Here is a 22,292-nt window from a genome sequence, read left to right on the forward strand (position 1 = left end):
CTTGATTAATAAATGAATAAATGGGACAATATAACAAAAATAATAAAAATGCCAAAATGTGGGTAGACAATTAAGAAACAAAATGCATTGAAAGATATACTGCTTTACAACAAGTAAAATATAATTCTGTAATTTGAATAATAGTTGCTAGCTTGGAAAAATATGGTAGTTATTTAAAAAGAATACAAGCTGCACATTGATTATTTCAAGTTTATAAAAACACATATGTAAACAAGTGAACATTGTGTTAGTCCGTTGTCACACTGCTATAAAGGAATACCTAAGACTGGGTAACTTTTATAAAAGTTTAATTGGCTCACAGTTCTGCAGGCTGTGTAGGATGCATGGCTGGGTAAGCATCAGGAAACTTACGGTCATGGTGGAAGGCAAAGGGGAGGAGACACGTCTTCATGTGGCCAGAGCAGGAGCAAGAAGGTGAAAGGGAGATGCTACACATTTTTAAACCAGATTTCATAAGAACTCACTATCACCAGAACAGCAAGGGTAAAGACTGCCCCTATGATCCAATAACCTCCCACCAGATCCCTCCTCCAATACTGGGGATTATCATTGACATGATATTTGGATGGGGACACAGATCCAAACCATATCAGACATTTTGTTCAGAAAAATCATGAAGGAAAATGCACCAAATGATAAGTATTCTGTAAGGAAAGAATTACAGGTCATTTTTGTTTTGTATTCTTTTTTATTTTTCATTTTTTAAAATTTATAGGTATCACTTTAATAATCAGGAAAAACAAATTTCTTGTTAAAGTCTTCATTTCATAAAATAAAGAAAGGAAAGGCAAGCAATCTGCAACTACAGATCCTACTTCCTACTCCTCTATCAAATACAGAAATCCTCTCTATGTCACCTAAAAGGAGGAAATTGTGGTACTAATGTTCAGTAGCTCATGGTCAATATTCTTCAGAAAATGGAAAATAAGGGTGATTAGCCGCACTGAAAGAGAAAAAATGATATTAATTTAGTAACTTTTTTCCATTCTGTCAAAGAGTTTTTCTGAAGATGCACTTGGGATGGGCTAAAATTCCGGAATTTACCACTACATCCCTACTTGTACCTCAGCACACATGGTTTAATCTATGGAGGAGATGAGATGCATTTCTAATACCCACACCTAAAAAACACAATTATGACTTACTTAAATGTAATTATAAAGATACTTGTTAGTAATTAAAATTACTGTTTATTTTCCTTTTTCTGTTCATTTTTCTTTTTTATAATTTGTTCTTTTAAATTGAGTGACATTAAAGAGTACCTTCTAAGCAGTTAAATGTGCCAGGAGTCATACCGACATAGGGCCACAGACATGAGTAAGACAACGCATTCACAGTCTCATAAGGCAGATCACAGACTTATACTTAGCCTCTGGGTATAGAAAAGTTACTTCCCACATTTTTCTCATTGAAACTGTTTCCTCTCAGAATCTTGGTGTGGTTTTACATAAAGGAGGATTCTTCAGATCTTTTTTGGAGGCTGAGTCTTTACTCTGGCAACCAAAATTGTATTTCCCGTTTCTAAACTCTCCTCTAAACTCCTCTCTATTTAGCCTTCTCTCTCCTTAGTCCTGAGATCCTGCAGTAGTTGAGCAACTGGAACGTCACGTTTATAAATAAACCAAAGTCAAGGGATGTTGGGTTCCCCAGAGGTGGACTTCCGGTGGACAAAGATGACACTTGAGTAAGAGTCATGCCTTGAGGATCCAGAGAAACTCCAACGGATCTTATCTTGGTGAAGGCCATTGACACCTCAGTCACTAGCATTTGAGGCTCTATTAATCTCGTAGTTCATTCACAGTTCAGCATGGTGAGATTATATAGCTGAGGAAATGGAAGTTGTGGTAGGTAAAGAGGGCCAAGAAAAACATAAATTTTTGCAGGAATAGTTGGTATCCTGAAGAGGGAATACCACATAAAGGCTTCCCTAGGACATAGGCACCTTTGTCTTCATGAGCCCATCTTGTATTAATACTTAAATTATGTTTCCATTGCCATGATGGAAACACAAAGATAGAGCAGGATGGAGTCATTATTACATATGCATTATTATTGTATTCATTTTTCTTCTGATTTTAATATAAATTAAAGAGAACGTTATGATGGGCCCCTATAGGTTTGTAGGTCCTACACACTGAGCCTTCTAGACTCATAGGCAGTGGGCCCTGAGTGCTAGACCCAGGCACAGATAGTAAGGGCATTAAAGAATTGGATTCACAATGGTGCAGACATTGGCAGTTTCACTTACAGACACATTTCTGCTGGGTCAGAGATTGAGTCCTGGAGGAAACCTCTGGTCTGAAGGCTACAGGGCATCTCCTATTTCACCCCATGCCTGAATTTGGGCCTGTCTTCCTGATATAGGGAAGATGTGTTCCCCCATTTCCCTGCATACTACAGAAAACAGCCTGTGAAAGAATCTACAAGCATCACTTACAATTGTAACTTATCATATCGGAGATTTCTGTTGAGGCCATCAATGGCTTTCATGTCCTCTGGAGTCAACTGAAAGTCAAAAATCTGAAAGGAAGAAAACACTCACATTAACCCCTCCCCAGGGCAGCAGCTTCTACATGGGAATACAAGGACTTTCCAGGAGGCAGAGGCAAGGATGGCATTGGGGGAAGCATTTTCATCCTCATCGGCTTCCAGGTGCACCTGGCCTGAGACCTCTTCCACCTGAGACCTCTTCCACCTTCATTCTGCCTCTTCTCCATCCCATCCCTCTCCTACTGGGCTCCGCTTCTCAAAAGAAAGGTGTGCACTCATCAATCTAAAATATTTATTGAGAATTGCTTGAGGCAGAAAAAGGAAATCCTTTATTTTAAAATAGAAAATAAAGTGTGCAAAATAACTGCCACCTGGACATGTCCACACTTGGTCAGGCTTTTGTTTCCTCACTTCCCCTGGAACTTGATCCTGCCTTGGAATGAGAGAGCCTTAGAACACAGGAAATTCCCACTCAAGAATCTGTTTGCCTCAGAAAAAGCATTTTCTGGACAGCTGTTCTACTTGCTCACCTCAGGACCCCTAAATACTGTGTTTGCTCTTCCTTATATAAAATGCTTACTAATTGCTGTGTTTGCTCTTCCTTATAAAAAATGTATTTACTCTTCCTTATAAAAAATGCTTACTAGCTGTGTTTGCTCTTCCTTATAAAAAATGCTTACTAATTGATCTTTGAGACACTTAGATCTTATTTTCAAAGAGTTCTGCATTTTTAATAAATCTCTCTTACTGAAGTCCAGAGTAGTTTTCATTTGTCAACACATAGTCCCTGATGAGGAGTCCATTAATAGTAAAACAGATATTTTTCGTAAAACAAACAAACAAAATACTACTTTCATTATGTGATTCAGGAGACAATTTCATGAGAGACTCAGATATCTCTATCTATCTATCTATCTATCTATCTATCTATCTATCTATCTAATGTATTTATCTCTTTATATATATCTGTCCATCTTCTTTCTATCTACCAACACATTTATCCACCACTCTTTTTAAAAATGTACTTCAGAAGTTATATGATTGTCATGAGAGCAGGTATTAACATTTTGATTTGGATCAAAAAATAAAATGGGCATTTTTTCTTTAAGTTGTCACAATGAGATTTAGATTTACCTATTTAATTTTTCTACAAGTTAATATACTTAACCTATAACTACAATATTTTGAAATAAATACATTATATATGACTCAAATGTCATCTCTTATGAATATTAAACTCATAATAAAACTTGTAGCTGTCATTTTAAAATGAGAAACAGCTTACATACTTTTTCAAAATTCTTGTGGGATTCAAAACAAAATAAGTTGGAGACCTGTGATTAATATAAGGTCCAGAGTGGATGTGGAGAAGGGTTTACAAAATAACTTCACTCGTCAATTTCTTAGTTTGGTTAGTCTGTAAACTTATACCTAGTTTCATACCTGCTAGAGTCACTGCCAGGGAAAAGGTAATAAAAGATAATCCAGAAGGAGCCACTGTATTTAGGTTCTAACAGTCCAGAGAGCACACTGAAGTATTAGCAAATGATGTAAAATTAATACACAAAAAACTCACTAACAGAGTCATGCCAGGGGCTTTTGTGGTGAAAACTGGGCTGGGGTGTCCCAGTAGTTTAACAGAGCAGCTAATTTTATTTGGGTTTGATTTTAAAATACAAATAGACATTTGTAGGTAGAGAAGGTGAAGGAGAAGAATCAGGGTCCTTAAAGTTCATTACCATGTAGAAGAACTCCTGAAACGGATGAAAATAAGTGAGTTGAAATTTGCTTAGTGTCACCCAACTAGTAAGTGGCAAAGCCAAGCCTAGAGATGATAAACCTGAGGACTCTGAGTTCAGTGCTCTCTCGTCAATCCTTCCACATTGCCCTCCTCCCTTAGCACACAGTGGAGAGCACAGGAATGAATGACACGTGTTGCATTCTCCCATGTAAGGGAGATCGCCCAGATCAGCGCCCATGGCTCACTCTGGAGCCACTGCTCAATCTGTACCTGGAAGTTCTCTTTGATTCTCTCCTGAGAGAAGCTCTTGGCCAGCACCACCACTTCCCGCTGCAGCTGGTAGCGCAGGGCGACCTGGCCTGGGCTTCGACCGTGTTTCTTGGCAATGGATTTTAAGATTGGCTCCTCCAAGAGATGTGGGCAGTCGGGATCCACCCTGTTGGGGACGGAACAGACACAGATGTGAAGGATGCAGGATGGAAAATCTAGAGTGTGCTGCTCCTTTTCCCCAGATTCTCCAGAGAGTTGAGAGGAGTGGGCACAATACAATTTGATTTAAAACAGTCTCATAACTATTCATATGGATTCATTCATAAATGCAGTGAACTGGAAACAGTAAGGCTGTCCATTAACAGGTGAATGGACAAACAAGTTATCCATACCCTGGAATAATACCCAGCAATAAAGTGGAAAGAACTACAGATACTCACAGCTACATGAATGCAGCTCACAGATACGGTGAAAGAAGCCAGGTGCAAACTAACATGCATGATCCCTTTCATAGGAAATTTTAGAGCACACAAAACTAATCTAAGGTGAAAAAATCAGAAAATAGTTTCCTAGCAATGAGAAGTTATTGTCTCAGAAGGAGCAAAAAATAACTTTTTTGGGAAATAACAAGTTTGTGTACCACATTAGGGATGTGGGTTACAGAGTATGTCCATTTGCCAAAATTGTACAGCATTACAGCCTATGCAAATTTTACCGAAAAATCACTTTAAAATTTATTTTAGGAGTGGGGTTGGGAGTAAGTAGTCACATAGATGAAACAGGAAGGAAAGAATGTTGGTGACATTAAAGCTCAGTGGTGATACATGGGAACAACTACACCGTTGCTTTTCGTTTTTAATCTTTGAGCTTTTTTATAATACAATTTTAAAACTTAGCGTTAATAGGGGTTTTTCAGCATCAGCAGAATTCCCACCATAGGTTAACTCTTTGATATTCTCATTACCACTGTGGGTCTCTTTGGGATCCCAGGGCACTGTAGGCAACTAGAACAATGTCCTTGGACTTGCAGAACTCCAGGAGTTTGCTCTGGTTGAGGTAAGGGTGACATTCCACCTGTAATTTTTCAAGACCAAAAGGTGTCACAATATATGAGCCGATAACCACATGCAAATTTAAAACTGGTCTGAAGGAATGTGTAATACTACATTAATAGATGTACTCTACTTTTCATGTTGGCCCTTTTCCCCATGCACCTTCTGAAGCATCTTCAAATCCCATCATTCGCCATACTGATACAGTAATTTTCTTGTCCCTTTTCTATTCATGTTTGAAGATTATTAAAATACCTTGTGCCCCAATTATAGCCTCTAAAAGCCATTTTTACTGAAAGAAACCAAGATTCCTTAGAGGAAGGGCATATTCCAGTTCTGAGTGTGAAAGTTTCCATTTGAGCCTAGAAAAGCTCGCACTCTAGAAAGGAGAGAAGATAAGAATGACAATGACATATGCTGCCAAAGGACACAGGATCTCACTTGAAGAGGCTCCTGCTGGTCAAAATATGGAAATTTGAGTATCAAAAAAATAGTAATTATGATGAATGGAAAATGACGTATTGGCTAAAATTCATAAATTCGCATGGCATTAATCAAATAAGATCAGATCTGTAGCACTAAGCTTCAATTTACAGGGAGCACAAAAGAAACATGTCAAAGTGTGTCACGTGGATCAATGAGTAAGCCATTAGTAAGTGATGTGGAAATCCTTATAGGACAAATGACTTGATTTCTTTCATAAAACTGAAACTTTCACTGGATTCCTGACACCACCCTCTCCTGGTTGTCTCCACCTGTCTGGCAGCTTCTGTTCAGTCTCCTTGCCAGTGCCTCTCTGCCTTACCCTCTCCTGTGGATTTTCCTGCCTGTTCCTTTTCATCCATGAACTTTCCCTAGGAGAACAAATCCATGTCTGTGAGTTTAGTTATCATCCATAAAGCAATGACTCCAAACATCTGTATCTCTACCTGGACCACCCCAAGCTCCAGACCAAAGCTGCCACTTCCCAACTCAGCACCTCCACATGGCTGTCTCATAGAAACTTTCACCCGCTCTGAAGAATTGTGCTCTTCCACCCCACTCAAATTGCTCTTTCTCTGGTATCTCCTTTTTCTGAGAGAAAAGAACTCTCATCTACACAGATGACATCAAAGCAGAAACTTGGAGACATGATTAAGCACGAAGTGTGTGAAGAGCACAAAGTCAGAGAAGGCCCCAGTGGGCAAAGGGCTCACCTGGTTGCAGGTGGGTTTGTACTTGAGCCCTGGCTTGTTGAGGATGAGTTCCAGCAGCTTGTGACTGAAGTTGGACACCCCGATGGACTTGGTTAAACCTGCATCTTTGCACTTCTCCAGGGCCTGGGGAGGAAGGATATGGGTGGTAGACCTTCAGTGTAAATTTTTCTTTTCAATTGGCGTTTGACTTTGTAAATGCTGGAAATCTGTTTTAACATATATAAATATTAGACTGAATTAAACAGTTTTATCACTTGAATATACAATTTCCTAATGCATTACCTTGCTATGCATATATGTTTGTCTCCTTGATTCTATTACATGCATACTTAGAACAGCAAGCAGACATATTTGTTGTCTCCCACTTATTTCAATGGTACCTATCTGGCTTGAGACATGCAGTAGTTCCTTAACAAATTATACCAGAGTCATAAGCAAACGAGACTCTTGGGTTTTCTGTTAGTAGAGGGTTTTTTGCTACCTCTATTCTAGAATGGAAAAAAAAAAATGAAAAAAAATCAATCAAATGGGTTTTTCAAAGGCAAGTTCACTGTTCTGCACCTTCCACCCTCCTGCTGAGTCAGTCCACAGCTGTCCCTCCTCCATGATGTGTTTCTATCTGAGGAAAACATGCTGACTCCTTTTGTGCTTCTCTATCCTGACCCCTCTTATAGGGCTCACATCCTCAACCTAATCGCAAGGTCAAAGGTGCTTCTATGTCTACTTAGAACCTTAGAAGTTACAATTAAAATGAACTGTAGAGGCTATCTCATTCCACTCTCTCACTTCACAGAAGAGAACACAGAGGCACAGAGAATTTCCACATACGAGGTCAGACAACTGCTGGAGCAAAATCCCATCTCTTCTGACCCCTCCCTCCTGCGATTTCAACCTCACTACACAGTGCTGCCTGGTGTCTGCAGCAGAACATACCTCCCAAGTGTCACAAAGGTCCACAGTTTCTAAAATAATCTCCCCACTGGCATCCTTTGGCAGTAATTCTTCCCCAGGCTGGAAAATAGAAAAGAAGATAAAGAAGGACGTTTTCTATGGAATTCTCCTTTCTGGTGCCTAAGGCGCTCAGCCAAACAACCTTCAAGAGTTTCAGGAGGCTGTGATTATTAATCTGAGTGTGCATATTTGTGCCTGCATGTGCATGCATGTGTGCATGTGTATGTGTATATATATATATATATATATATGTGTGTGTGTGTGTGTGAGTATGTGTGTAAATGTGTTTGCATGTGTGTGTTTGCATGCATGTGTGGATTATGTGTACATATGTGTATGTGTGTGCAAACAAAGACATGAGTGGAAAGAAAGATAACCTCCAGGCTCCATCCTCCACACATCCCTACTCGTCACTAAGAATGAGGTCCCTACTGTTGGAATTCATTTTGTTTCCCAAGGACAAGCTAATGTGGAGGACAGCACTTAATATAGCTATTCATCAGTGTGTTTAGCCCCAGTTTAGGCTCACCCGACTCAGACAGTGAGGACGTCAGATGTGCTCAGCCAATGTCCACTGTGATGAGAGGTTGGATCAGCGAAGCCCAAAGGAGCCCAGTTGTGCCACATGCACCATCCCAGGTATCTGTCTTTTGTTGGGCTGAAGGGTACGTACGGGAGACCCTCCCACTAAAGAGGTGGGGGTTCTCATTCTATCTCTGCAGTCTGTGGTAACTCAACATTCTTGAGGATCCTAATGGCTCAGGGCCTCCATTCAGGAACACAAGCACTGAGAAATACAGGGCAATGCCCTCAACTGTCTAGGGTAGAGGAGGTGAGATCATTGAATCTGAATCCCCCTTAAGGCTGGGGGACAAGGATAGACAGAAAATCTTGAAGGTAGAGTCACTCAATTGTGCAAGATACTCATGAAAGTTTTGGCAATCCTATGCACCTCACTCAAATCTGCCTCTCTCAAGAAGAACCCAGGAAACGAAGCTAGAATGAGATAATTCAGGTGCTTATAACCATGATGAAACAGTATTGGGCATAACAAGGAAAAACAAAAGCTGACCTTCATAGCAAATGGTACATGAATAATGAAGAGATCTACATAGTCCAGTCCAAGTTTCTTCAGTGACCTTTCTAGGGCCGGTCGAACCAATTCTGGCCGAAAGAAAGTAGCCCAAAGCTGCAGTGACCAAAAGAAACAAAAATGGATTATAATTTCACACATTTGAGGACCAAAATTAAACTTTATGGTCAGACATTGAGATGTGCATCTTAAAACACTGTGGTCCAAAGCTAAAAGAGCTGGGACTAAATATATGCTACTCAGTATAAATCAGGTCCTTGATGGGGTACTGAGATTTCCTTGAATGACTGCAATGTAAGAAAACTGTGAGTAAAACTAATAAGGGGCAGGAAAATCAACTTCAATGTATCAAGGATTAGAGAATTCATCCACTGAAATGAGTCAAGAAATGGCAGGACAGGGAGAACAGAATCTCTTGTCCTGTATAATAAATTCCTAGAAATAATTATTCTGAGAGACCTACATTCTAAAAATAAGTTGTTATCGATGTAAACACACACAGGGTGCATCCCTGGAGACCTCAGCTCTGTTTACATATGAAGCCTGGATTTCCATCTAGGATAATTTTAAAGAGTTCAGAAAACTCAATGCTGATTTGAGAAAAAGTGTTTTCTTGTCTGGATCGCTTTTCTGATTAATATCTGACCTTACTTACTACATCCTAAGAGCTCCTATTGAAGAACTGAAGGAGTGGACCCATAGTGGCTTGGTTAATCTGTACAACAGTTAAAGGAGATAAGTATTATTATTTCCATTTTATATATGAATACTGTCTGATGCTCAGAGACACTGAAGAATTGTGTTCTACCAGTAAAATATTTCAGAGTAAGCAAGTCATTTCTGTTTCTATAATATGCCTTCATAATATTAGGAGGTAAATAAAGAATTCAACTTAGACCATATTTTCATTTCAAAATAATATATCTGAACTTATAGTGGCCTCTGGCCACTGTACACACAGAACTTTTCACCTTGGTGGTGTAGAATATTTCCTCTCTCTTGACGGTACCATCAGCAATCTTCTCCCAAATGGCCTGTCCAACCTCCTCCTCATTTTGGTATAAGTATGCTGAATCAATATGGCGGAAGCCTACGTCAATAGCCACTTTGGTGGCCTTGGCAGCCTGGCTTTTGGGAGTCTATAAGACAGGAGTAAAGAGTTGTTGATCTGCCCAACTCAGAGAAAATCAATGCATTTCCCCCAATAGCATTTTCACTGGTGGTTTCTGCTGGCCGCCTCCTCCAATTTTGATGACACAGGTTTCAGTGATAGACCTGTACTCTGAGGACATTGATTAAACTCCAGTATAACTTCTATTCCCAAATAAATTAGAGAAATCGGCTTCACCCTGGAGCATGGAAAAATCATTTCTCATTCCATATCAATCAACTGTAGAAATTGAATATAACATATGTTAGACACGCCTTATACTTACTGGATAAGATGGATAATTATGCCATTGAAAGCAACTGGCCCTGTCTGACAGCTGTTGTAAATTGACTTCTCATGTTATAGTTCTACCAAGACTAAGCACATTGTTCTGTCATTTTTAGAGCAATTCTTGCAAAGCAACCCTAAAGCTGCCCCTACCTCACTGTGACCAATGTGACACTTTAAATTCCCTTCAGTAAACTGAGTGGATGGCTGAATAGTGTATTTCATGAGAAGCACAATCTAGTCCCCATTATGACATTATGCCTCCTAAGTCTTCCCTTCTCATTTCCTAATGTGTGGAATTGAGATAAAAAAGTCAGTTAGGGTGGGTTCTTGGTAAAACTTCTTTAAACAGAGAAATGGCCTGAAAAATCAGGCAGACACAGATAAGGAAACTTACACAAATCTCTGGCCCATTCGGATAAAAGACAAAGGCCCAACATAAAAACACATTTGTCCTTTGTGCCTAAGACATACCAACAACCACACTAATAAGAGAACAAGACTCAACGTAGATATGCCTTTGTCCCAACATAAAAACGCCTTTGTCCTTTAAGCCTAAGACATGCTCACGACTACACTAATAAGAGAACAAGACCCAACATAGAAATGCCTCTGTCCTTTGCATAACCAACAGACTTCTAGAAAGTAGTCTCTTCTCCTTTCGTGGACATGTACACTGTGGGCTACAGTGGCTTCCAGTGGACACTTTTCTTTTTTGGACATACTTTTGACTGTGAGCCGAGCCTCTAAGAATCATCACTACAGCCTCGATTGCTCCTGGGCCAAGGTCCTTGGTCAAGCTTTTACTTCAACTCTCTATTAGTCTTGGACCAAGGTCCTGGACAAAACTTTCACTTTGGTCTCTGATTGGTCCTGGGCCTAGGTCCAAGGCAAAGCTGAGTAACACTTTCTCCAAGTCCACTCAACATATTCCTTCCTTCCCAGTTCAGAACACCCTAGACCCAACCTCACAGGTGACAACCCATTCAGGCCCCCTCTCTACTACAGAGAGATTTCTTCTTTCATTTATTAAACTTTCCTTCTAACCTCACCCTTTGTGTCCACAATTTTCTTGGTGGTAAGTCAAAAAACTTTGGGTGATACCTCATGAGAGACTACTACATTTTTGATACATTGATGAGACTGTAACATATTTTTGGTACATGGGTTGGGAATGGGATTCATGGGAAGGGTGAGCAGGAGCCAACCTCCAAACTCTTTACTTTCATTTTAGATTTTTTTTTTCTCTCAAGGGCAAACAAAACACTGGGCCCCTGTCAGTGAATAGGGCAGCTGCCCGCCTTACAAGACTCAGGGGATAGGCTTCCTGGAGAGGACTTTGTCAATCCCCATCATCCTCAGGTGTTGGGAATGTTGATTCTGTTCCACTCCAGTTTTCTTTCATGGAGGACCTAGCTGTTGCATGCAGCTGAAAAGAGGTCCTAAGACAACTGAAAGTTTCTGGCCAAGACTACACCTCAGTATATCTGAAGGCTCCTGCACTAACTCCAGTTCCCAGCAGCCTGTCAGGGCTTTGGCACCAGAACTTCTAGCCTTTCCTACTGCATTTTCTTTCTCTCTTTTCATGGCTATCATGTCTTCTGTTCCTTCTTTGTATACAATGTTATAGCATTTTTACAAGCTGTGGATATATTCTTATTGGGTAAACTCAGCCAGTGTTGTAGTAATCAGGAATGTAATTCAAATAGGTACTGATTCCCTAGAAACAAGGGGAATTCAACATTTCTGTCTAAATTTTCACCTAATAAGGACCTTTTTGTCCCTACTGATAGACATTCATGACACTCTATAGGGGGTTATTTCACCACAAGTGAATACCCTCCTCCCTCTCCATTTGGGTTGTCTTTCCTCCATCTAAAAATTCACCACTGCCCAGTGAATTTTAACAGTTGCTTTATGAAACAAATTAGTTTTTTTTTCCACTGTGGGGCATATTATAGGAGCAGCCTATTAAGCCTCAAACCTCTAACTTCTGCCTAGAAAAAATCTGGAGTCAGAGTTTTTACCTAACATTTCAGACCCTACAACACCACCTAGAGGGATAGGATTTTTTCTCCATGGGGAGCCTTGTCAGCCCTTGGCTCAAAACCTCTGGTTTCCCAATTCCTCTCCCTCCTATGTCCCTCTAACAGTGATCAAACTTCATTCCCCATCTGTGAACAGAAAAACGCCACTTTCAACAATCAGAAAGAAACTTCTCTTGAGAAACAAATTCTAGCCTCAGTGCTGTCCCCATCAGAGGGAGGACAGCCATTCAATCCTCAGGTTCTTTTGAGATACCTGTTCTACATCCAGTTACACTGACATTTAAACAAAAAAGAGTATTTTATGTTTAATAGTCAATCAGTCTCATTCTCTAGAAATGCAATGCTTTACCAGGGCCATAGCTAGAAAAGACAGAGATGAGGTTAAAACAGTCCCTTCATTAAAGGTTCTTACCCAAATCTGACTACTGTACAATGTCTCCCAGACACCTAGGGTACTTCCAGGGAGGCTTATGATCTAAGAAACCTAGAAAAACACAGAACTAGTACCTTACACAGGTGAACATGACTACTACTAACGACTAACTTGTTCAGATCTATGGGTGAAGGTGACACTTGCATCCATGGGTGACTCCTCTAACAGTCACTGGGACCAGGAGGATGAGAGAAAAGAGGAAAAGGGGGACACCCTTTCTATCTTTCTCTCCATCCTGGGTCACTCTAAAAGGAAGAAAGAGACTAAGGGACATATTTTCTCCTCCCTTTTCTAGATGAGTAACAAACCATCTTCAGCATGCACTCTTCTCAAGTGCATTCTGAAGCACTGAGATTCCTTTGACCCCAAGACTCTGAACAAAATAATGGCCATAGTGCCCAAGGTAATTTATAGATTCAACGCCATCCCCATCAAGCTACCAATGACTTTCTTCACAGAATTGGAAAAAACTACTTTAAAGTTCATATGGAACCAAAAAAGAGCCCGCATTGCCAAGCCAATGCTAAGCCAAAAGAACAAAGCTGGAGGCATCACGCTACCTGACTTCAAACTATACTACAAGGGTACAGTAACCGAAACAGCATGGTACTGGTACCAAAACAGAGATACAGACCAATGGAACAGAACAGAGCCCTCAGAAATAATGCCGCATATCTGCCACCATCTGATCTTTGACAAACCTGACAAAAACAAGAAATGGGGAAACGATTCCCTATTCAATAAATGGTGCTGGGAAAACCAACTAGCCATATGTAGAAAGCTGAAACTGGATCCATTCCTTATACCTTATACAAAAATTAATTTAAGATGGATTAAAGACTTAAATGTTAAACCTAAAACCATAAATACCGTAGAAGAAAACCCAGGCAATACCATTCAGGACATAGAGAGATATTATGTTACTCTTAAACAAAACCCTAACTACTACTGAGAAACAGAGAGCTCTGCAGACAACAAAGAAATTCAGAGATGAAAACATGTTTCCTGTAAACAGCTGAAAAAGAAAACCAGTAAAAAGGGGAAAGAGAATGAAAAAGAGACAAGATCTCCATTCCCAGTAACAGGAGAGACAATATCCCTTGAAAACCCTAATGAGAGTTCTTGTGATCCCACAGAGATGTGAAAAGGAAAGCACTTTCTGATGTACATATTAAAAGACTGACAAAAAAATCAGTTTTTTCATAAATTGAACATTGAAATAAAAACACAACAAGGTTTTCTTAAGAAGCTAATCTACTCTAACAAAATGTATAAAGAATTATTAAAGGTTTATAAAAATCTCATCTCCTGGTCAAATTGGTTGAGATTAAATAGAATTATCTATAAAGTTTCATTAAAAATTGAGATTGACATTAATAAAAAACTAATAAAAGGGTGAAATTCAACTTTCTTTTGAACAAGATTTTCATGTCATAATAAAGACTAATAAAAAGTTTTTACTTTCTCAAATTTTTGAATCATTTTAACAAAACAAATGACTTATGGTAATCTGAAATTCTGTTTCATAATATCAAGTGGCTTTAAACTTCTAACATATTCGACAGGCTTCCCAAAATCAAACTTGAGTTTCAAGATTGTCTTCCCTGACCCCTAATGTTTAAATACTACAGAAGGCCCCTAAAACAACCCCAAAAAAGTAAACAGGATCACTAGACATATTTAAATATGTGAGACTGCCAAAATGATATTTAATCTTCCTCAAGTTATATTTCAGTCAATAATAATATCTGTTCCAAAATCATATAAGATGTCTAAGATTCTAATGTCTAAATATATACTGTCAATCATAATTAAGGTTATTGTGTTAAACTATTGTAAACCACAGAAATAACCAAATTACTTTGTCAATCATATTCTTAACTACAACTACCCTGGACATTTTGTCATTCACAGGCAATTGTTATCTTGTTTTAATCCACTTCAAAAGATGATTTATAATCAACTATAAGACTTTAACAAATACTCTCAAATACAAGTTTCTAATAACAAAAAAATGGAAGACTCACAAAAAACTAAAATGTTTATAAATATCAAACAGAACAAGAGTTAGCAAAATAAACTAATAGAAAACCGAAGTAATCCTTTTTAACTTTTTACTAAAAAATTACTGATCATCATTTTGTTTTTTTCAGAGTCAAAAAAACTTTTGAAAGAACTACAACTTTTAATGATTGAATAACATACACTTAAGTGAACAAAATTTAAAACATATTTATTTATCTCTACCTGGTTCCTCTGAAATTCAGAAATTATAAACATCCAAGACTTATAACAATATAATTGCTTACATCAGTACAATAAAAATCCATTTTCTTTTACAAGACACAATTTTTAAAAATGATTATTTTACCAAGACTTTGACTGGAAGGATATATTTCCCTTTAAATAATAAAACTTAACTTCCAAAACCAATAAAATCCTCTTAGAAAAACTGGCCTCATACCTTGTCTATGCAGTTCCCAAACAGAGTTCCTAACCTATAGTAAATAAAGAATGTCACTTTCTAACAGGCCCAAGAACCCCATATTCTTGGGACCTCAAAAAGAGAAAAATTGACCCAACTCATAAATATTTGAGAGTACAAACCCATGACTAGACTCAACTTTAAACTGAGGTATTATCTGAGGTTACTTATGGAATAGAATTCCATCAAAACCAATTTAAAAACCCTATATAAAATAATTATTGTAAGGCCAGGTGTGGTGGCTTATGCCTGTAATCCTAGCACTTTGGGAGGCCAAGACCGGCAGATTGCCTGAGCTCAGGAGTTCGAGACCAGCCTGGGCAACATAATGAAACCCTGTCTCTACTAAAAATACAAAAAACTAGCCGGGTGTGGCAGCATGCACCTGTAGTCCCAGCTACTCAAGAGGCTGAAGTAGGAGAATTGCTGGAACCCGGGAGGCAGAGGTTGTAGTGAGCCGAGATCATGCCATTGCACTCCAGCCTGGGCAACAGAGTGAGACTCTGTCTCAAAAAAAAAAAAAAAAATTATTCTTACTACTCTTTATACAAATAATCAGACCAAATATGAAACTAAAATGTATTTTACAAACAACTCAGTCCTATACTATCATGATTTGTTTTTGACAAAAATAAGAACTAGAGAGAAAAATGGTGTGTCAAACTTGCCATATATTTGTCATTAAATTCTAGTCTCACTAATTACTTTTAAATGTTTACCTACATTTTAGACTAACCCTACTTATTCTTATGAACTAACCAACAATCTCTGATGACAACAAAAAATATAAACAGTAAAAGATAAATAAATAATATAAAATTTAGAACAATATTCTAGTTCTGAACAATTATCCCACAAATCCTACCAGGGCATAAGAATATATAGAATACCCATAATCCAGAGATTGCTTTATTTGAGAAAAGAAGACCAAAAAAACTAACCAAAACCAAGCTCCATTCACCGAAATCTTAACAGACATATTTATAACTACCAATTATCAGCACATATCAACAACCTCAGAACTTTTAAACTGTCCTTATCCCCCTTTGTTTCATTTTAATACATGTACTCTAATAGCCCAAATTATTTCTTCTCACCTAAAAACTATCAAACTCTAAATGATAATACTAATAACACCACACATAAACATATCTTTCTTCCAAAGATCATAAACCAACCCCAGGAAGAACTCTCTACTGTTCCCCACATGACACCATCATCCGACAAAAAAATAGCCAGAAAAGTCAACACCCAATCTCCCTAACAACAATTAGGGACTTCACTCCTGAGGGTAAAAATGAGAGAAAAAACTTAAATAGTTAGAGAGAGTTCTTGGTAAAACTCCTTTAAACAGAGAAACAGTGTAAAAAAAAATCACACTACACACACAGATAAGGAAACTTACACAAACCTCCAGCTCACTCAGATAAAAAAACAAGGCCCAACGTAAAAATGCCTTTGTCCTTTAGGCCTAAGACACGGCAACAACTGCACTAATATGAGAACAAGAACCAACAGAGAAACACATTTGTCTTTTGTATAACCAACAGACTTCTAGGCAAGTCTCTTTTTCTTTTGTGGGCACGTATATGGTGGGCTCCAGTGGGTTCTGGTGGGCACTTTCCTTTCCTTTTGTGGACATGTGGACTGTGAGATGAGCCTTTGTGAATTATCATTCAGCATCTGACTGCTCCTGGGCCAAGGTCCCGGGCCAAGCTATCACTTCAACTCCTGATTAGTCCTGGACCAAGGTCCTGGACCAAACTCACTTTAGTCTCTGATTGGTCCCAGACCAAGGTCCCAGGACAAGCTGAGTTACACTTTCCTTACACAATCCTTAATTTTCTCAGTCATAAGACAAAAAACTTCAGATAATCCCTCTAAATGAAAGACTACTATATTTTTAATACATTGATGAGACTGTAACAGAATCACAGTGGCTTCTTATATGGCAAAAAGTTTGGATGGTTGAAACTCTCTGGCAAATACTTCCAGCCCCAATAACCTCACAGCAAAGCTGCCACTAAGTATTCATTTTGGATTTTGATTCCTCCTGGGCCCTTGGCCCTTCACGTGTCTAACCAAGAGTAGAGTGGCTCTGACCAGAGCAAAAGATGAGAACAGCCTGAGCTTGCATTTTTAAAATGTAACAAATTTTAATGAGTACTTACCTAGGCCAGTTGTTAAGGAATTAAATAAGATAATGCATGTAAAACACCTAAAATACATGGAAAGCATTTGAGATATTAGGTAACATTGATACTTTTAATAAAGATAATATGCCCACAAAATTATCAATCTTAGAATCCCCACAATCAATAACTTGCCATGCCACTTAATGCAAAAAAGATCTCTGTGACCTTGAGAGGGGCAAGTTAGAGACAGTTAAATGGAATCCCAGATGAGTGCTTCCAAGCATCCACTGTCTACCAAGTGCAGGGCTCTTGCCTGATGACTGCCCTGCAAGTACAGCTAACCTAAGAAACTTCAGCCTCTAGGCCGGGCACGGTGGCTCACGCCTGTAATCCCAGCACTCTGGGAGGCCAAGGTGGGCGGATCATGAGGTCAGGAGATCGAGACCATCCTGGCTAACACAGTGAAACCCCATCTCTACTAAAAATACAAAAAATTAGCCGGGCGTGGTGGCAGGTGCCTGTAGTCCCAGCTACTCGGGAGGCTGAGGCAGGAGAATAGCGTGAACCCAGGAGGCGGAGTTTGCAGTGAGCTGAGATCACGCCACTGTACTCCAGCCTGGGCGAAAGAGCGAGACTCCATCTCAAAAAAAAAAAAAAAAGAAACTTCAGCCTCCTGGGGTCCACTTACGTGATCAGGAGCATAAGTGCCAAATCCCAGCACTGGCATGAAGTGTCCATCATTCAGCCTCACTGAATGACTTTGCTTCAGATCCGACATCATCCGCAGCTAATCTGTCTTTCCTCCTTTTCCTCACTGACAGCCCAGTAGGAGACAAGGCTCCTGCGTTCTTTATTTGCACCAAATACAGGATGGGCGGGTTGGAGATGACAGCTGCCAATGATTTCAAAATGAAGCTGGAATCAGTCCAGTGCCTTTTCTCTGATTCTTGTGTCTCTGTGGGAGTATTTTACAGAAAACTCATTCAGAAGGGCTGTGAATGCCAGAGGACTTTGATTTTCTCCTCCATGTTGTTCACACTTGATTCCTTAGTTGAAAGATGAACCATGCCAATTTGTCCTTGATAAGTACACTAGACTTCCTTTACAAGATGCAAAGTTATCATTAGGGTGCTCACTTCAAAACACTAATTCTACTATAGAACTGAAGTTAACTTTCTCACTTATATTTGATTGTTAATCCCTTTAAAAACAGCTTATTAGAATTCTTTGAATAAAAGTTGAGGCCTGGTGCCAGCCACGCATGTAATGAAATTCCTTAGGAACATCCACCCCTACTCCCAGTGTATTTCCCTTCTGTGTCAAGCCCCACTCCATTTTCTCCGACTTGTTTCCTTGAACGTTTTGCAGAAAAAGCTTGTCTGAGATCGTGGATAAATTTCTATGCTCTTGCCTTTGTTCCAGCCATTGCCTCTTTCTAGAACAGCCTGCTCAACTCCCTCCTGGTCTCCAGCGGGTTTCTGATCTTTTACTTATCCTAAAAGCACCTCCTACAGTCTAACATCCTTTACGACTCCTTCTTTTTGTTGTTTTTTGTTTGTTTGTTTTGAACAAAGATAGGAGACAGCAAAGCAGCCTGGGTCTTAACAGAACAGCTTGGAATTCCAGGGCCTAAATTGCTTTTGCAAACATAAACACACACACAGCAACCATGAGAAAAATGAAAATTAAAAATGGCATCCAATTCAGATGCCAAGAGGCTCAGCCTAAATGGCCTTCTGCATAATTCACTTCGGACACTTTCATCCTCTGTAGGTGAGGGCAACAGGTCTGGACCAAGGTTAATACCTTAAATGGTTCAAAATAACTGACTTTGGGCCGGGTGCAGTGGCTCATGGCTGTAATCTCAGCACTTTGGGAGGCCGAGGTGGGTGGATCATGAGGTCAGGAGATCGAAACCATCCAGGCTAACACGGTGAAAGCCTGTCTCCACTAAAAATACAAAAAATTAGCCGGGCATGGTGGCAGGCGCCTGTAATCACAGCTACTCGGGAGGCTGTGGCAGGAGAATCACGTGAACCCAGGAGGCGGAGCTTGCAGTGAGCCAAGATTGCACCACTGCACTCCAGCCTGGGCGACAGAGCAAGACACCTTCTCAAAAAAATAAAATAAAATAAAATAACAGACTTTGAAATAATCAGCAGGGTCACCAGTTATTGCTAAAAACACCTCTTCATCGTTTTTTTTATTTTTTTCAAATTTTAAGTAATAGATTTAATTACCACATTATGAAATATCATAAAAAGAGAAGATGACTTCTTCTATAACCTCCCTGGGTGAGGTTGACCAACCTTCTCTGTGTGCCCTTTATTCTCTTAGCTTCTATGAAGCAGGTCAAAAAAATCACATCATTGAAATCACACTCTCCACTAATAAGGAGCTTCGGCTAGATAAGATGCCTAAGTGGTATTTTCTTTGGTGTTTTTATTATGTGGTGCTTTCTCCAACATGTATTTGTGCCACTGGTATTTTAGAGGCAATCCTGAAACATGACATTGTCATTTATCTTATTTTGAACCCATAGCTCTGGCTAGGCAAGGTCCGAATTCGGCCTGATTCTGATTCCCTGTAGTTTATAATTATCACAACATTGTATCAGCTATAAATCTGGTAAGTATACTATTTATATTACACTGGTAAAACTGTAGAACCCTACAGAGATGGGGCTAAGTTCTGTGTCAAGTCACAAGAAAAGCATGTCTATTAATGGTAATAGCCTGAAGCTCATCATTCACTGGATTAAAAATTTGTCTAACATGTTTGCAATATTAACCTGTATTTTGCACTAAATGGTTTACCCAAGTAAGAGACATTTCTCTCTCACTTCCCTAATTTAGCAGTCTAGGAAATTTGTTAGTGAAAGAGAGTGGGCCAATTTTATTCTTAGTAAATCCAAAGCAGGGCTTCATGCTCCCTTAAACTTGCCTTAAGCATTATCCTAAAACATTTATAGATTTGACGTCATGCTTTGTAGCAAGCACTTTTCAGAATCCATCTTCCCTAACTGGAAAGGTGTTCGTCCGTGGCTTCCTGGCACTATTTTTACTTCCTCAGGTTTTCAAAAGCTACCAAGGATATAAGATGCTCTCAGGGAGCTCATGGTTTATTGGATAAGAGGTGGGCAGATGGCAAATTGTTCCCCTGTGATCCCTGCCTCCTGGTATTTATGACGCTGTATAATGTGGGTAATGCCCTCTCATCAACTGTGACTAGTACTCGTGTCTTTATTCTAAACAATTGGCTATTGTAAAGAAGAGTGATATTATTTCCATCATTAGGAAATACAAAATTGTAATTTCCATTGTGCTAGGAAACTCTACTGTTTTCTCAGTTTTCAAACTTTCATAAAATTGGTGGCAACATAGGAGAGGCTCACATGGAGAGGAGCTGAGTAGGGCCTCTGGTCACCAGCCAGCTCAAAACTGAGGCTTTCATTCAGACAGTCCAGAAGAAACCAAACCCTGCCAGTTCCCCCCGACCTTGGAAGCAGGTTATTCCCCTCTAAGCCTTCAGGAGACCCTGCTTTAGACTTATGCCTTTACTGCAGCCCATTGAGGATCTGAGCAGAGGAACTAGATCAACTCTGTGTGGCTGCACACAAGTCACTACAACCTTAGCAGCTTAAAACCTACACAAGGTGACAGAATGCAAATGGCAATTATAATACAGCACGGCACCCAAGGAAATAGAAGGACACGTGCAATTCTGGAAAAGGGGGTGGAAGGAGTGCCAGAAAATATGTTGCAATGGCCTCCATGGAACACATTCAAGAATTATATGAAAGTGTATTTCATTCAAAAGTAAATAGTGAGTAGCTATAATGTGCAAGATACTGCTGTAGGCATTAAAAACAGACAAAAATCTAAGCCTGCATTGAACTCACTTTCCAGGAGACAGAAATGGACAAAAAACTAATAATTACATAGAATGAAAACCATGTTGTATGATAGGAAGCACTGTGAAGGGAAAAAAGCAGTGAAAGGGGTAGAGTACGGAAAAAATGCAGGGACAATTGAAATTACAAATAGCTTAATAGCTTAAGCAGGGAATCCTCACTGAGACAGAGACATTTGAGAAAAGACCTGAAGGAGGAAAGGAAGCCAGCCTTGCTGACAGCTGAGGGAAGAGGGCTTCAGGCAGAGGGATCCTGAAGGGCACAGTCCCTGCAGCCAGGGAAGGCCACATGTGATCTGGGAACAGCAGGATTAGGAAAGAGGTCAGAAAGGAAGGGAAGGCCATGTTTAGGCAGAGCCATGTAGGCCACTGCAAGCATTTGGCTTTCACTCTAGGACAGATCAGGAGACACTGGATGAAACTGAGCTGCTGAGTAGAGAGTAGAATGCAGGTTGGTAAGGGATAAAAGTGGAAAACTAGTTAGGAGGCTATTTAATAACCAATGTAAGAAATTGAGTAATTTGGAACAGGATGGTTGTAAAGCAGGTGAGGAGAGGTGATCAGATTCTGGGTAATTTTTAAGGTGAACATCGGAGGCCTTCTTCACAGATTTTATATTGGTTATGAGAGAATTTTAGAAGGCAAGAATCACTCCCCAAATTTGGTTCTTTATGATGGAAAGAAAGGAATCATTGAGACTGTGAAAATTTAAGGTGGAGCTGAATTGCATGGAGATTAAAGAAATTTTTTTCTGGGGCATCCTGAGCTTGAAATGCCCATTAGACCCTCAGGAGGAGGTGCTGAACAGACAATTTGTCATTCCAGTCTGAATTATTGGGAAAAGGTCTGAACTGGAGTTCAGATTACAGCCTGCTGAAGGTTCAGATGATTGTTAGCATTTTGTAACAAAATTTTTTTTAAATTAAGGTATGTACATTGTTTCCTTAGATACTATTGCTCACCTAACGTATTACAGAATAGTGTAAACATAATTTTTATATGCAGTTGAAATTAAAAAATTATGTAA

General features: G+C 39.4%; 1 protein-coding gene across 3 annotated transcripts; it reads right to left on the reverse strand.

Moving 5' to 3' along the window:
- Positions 1–705: 705 nt before the first annotated feature.
- AKR1C8 (aldo-keto reductase family 1 member C8) lies at positions 706–20,366 on the reverse strand. 3 transcript variants are annotated; one of them, XM_032142983.1, is made up of 10 exons: positions 20,353–20,366; positions 18,042–18,111; positions 9,786–9,953; positions 8,794–8,910; positions 7,704–7,781; positions 6,771–6,893; positions 5,487–5,596; positions 4,523–4,688; positions 2,468–2,541; positions 922–964 (listed from the first exon to the last, which is right to left on the reverse strand). In XM_032142983.1, exons 1-10 carry the CDS (start codon positions 20,364–20,366, stop codon positions 922–924), a joined length of 963 nt encoding a protein of 320 aa, XP_031998874.1. The 3 variants fall into 3 exon arrangements, with proteins under 3 accessions (XP_031997426.1, XP_031998874.1, XP_031998096.1); XM_032141535.2 differs by lacking the exon at positions 20,353–20,366 and having other exon boundaries at positions 706–964; positions 2,459–2,541; positions 18,042–18,180; XM_032142205.1 differs by lacking the exon at positions 20,353–20,366 and having other exon boundaries at positions 18,042–18,134.
- Between the last annotated feature and the right edge of the window lie 1,926 nt (positions 20,367–22,292).

Source organism: Hylobates moloch, unplaced genomic scaffold (assembly GCF_009828535.3).
Source record: "Hylobates moloch isolate HMO894 unplaced genomic scaffold, HMol_V3 SCAFFOLD_2, whole genome shotgun sequence".
Lineage (NCBI taxonomy): Eukaryota > Metazoa > Chordata > Mammalia > Primates > Hylobatidae > Hylobates > Hylobates moloch.

Coding starts and splice junctions, on each gene's coding strand:
- AKR1C8 (XM_032141535.2), bottom strand. CDS start 18,134: ATGATGTCGGATCTGAAGCAAAGTCATTCAGTGAGGCTGAATGATGGA. Junction 2,542..4,522: donor GAATCAAAGAGAACTTCCAG/GTACAGATTGAG, acceptor TCTTCCTTTCAG/ATTTTTGACTTTCAGTTGAC. Junction 965..2,458: donor CGATATGATAAGTTACAATT/GTAAGTGATGCT, acceptor TTTCTCTTTCAG/TGCGGCTAATCACCCTTATT.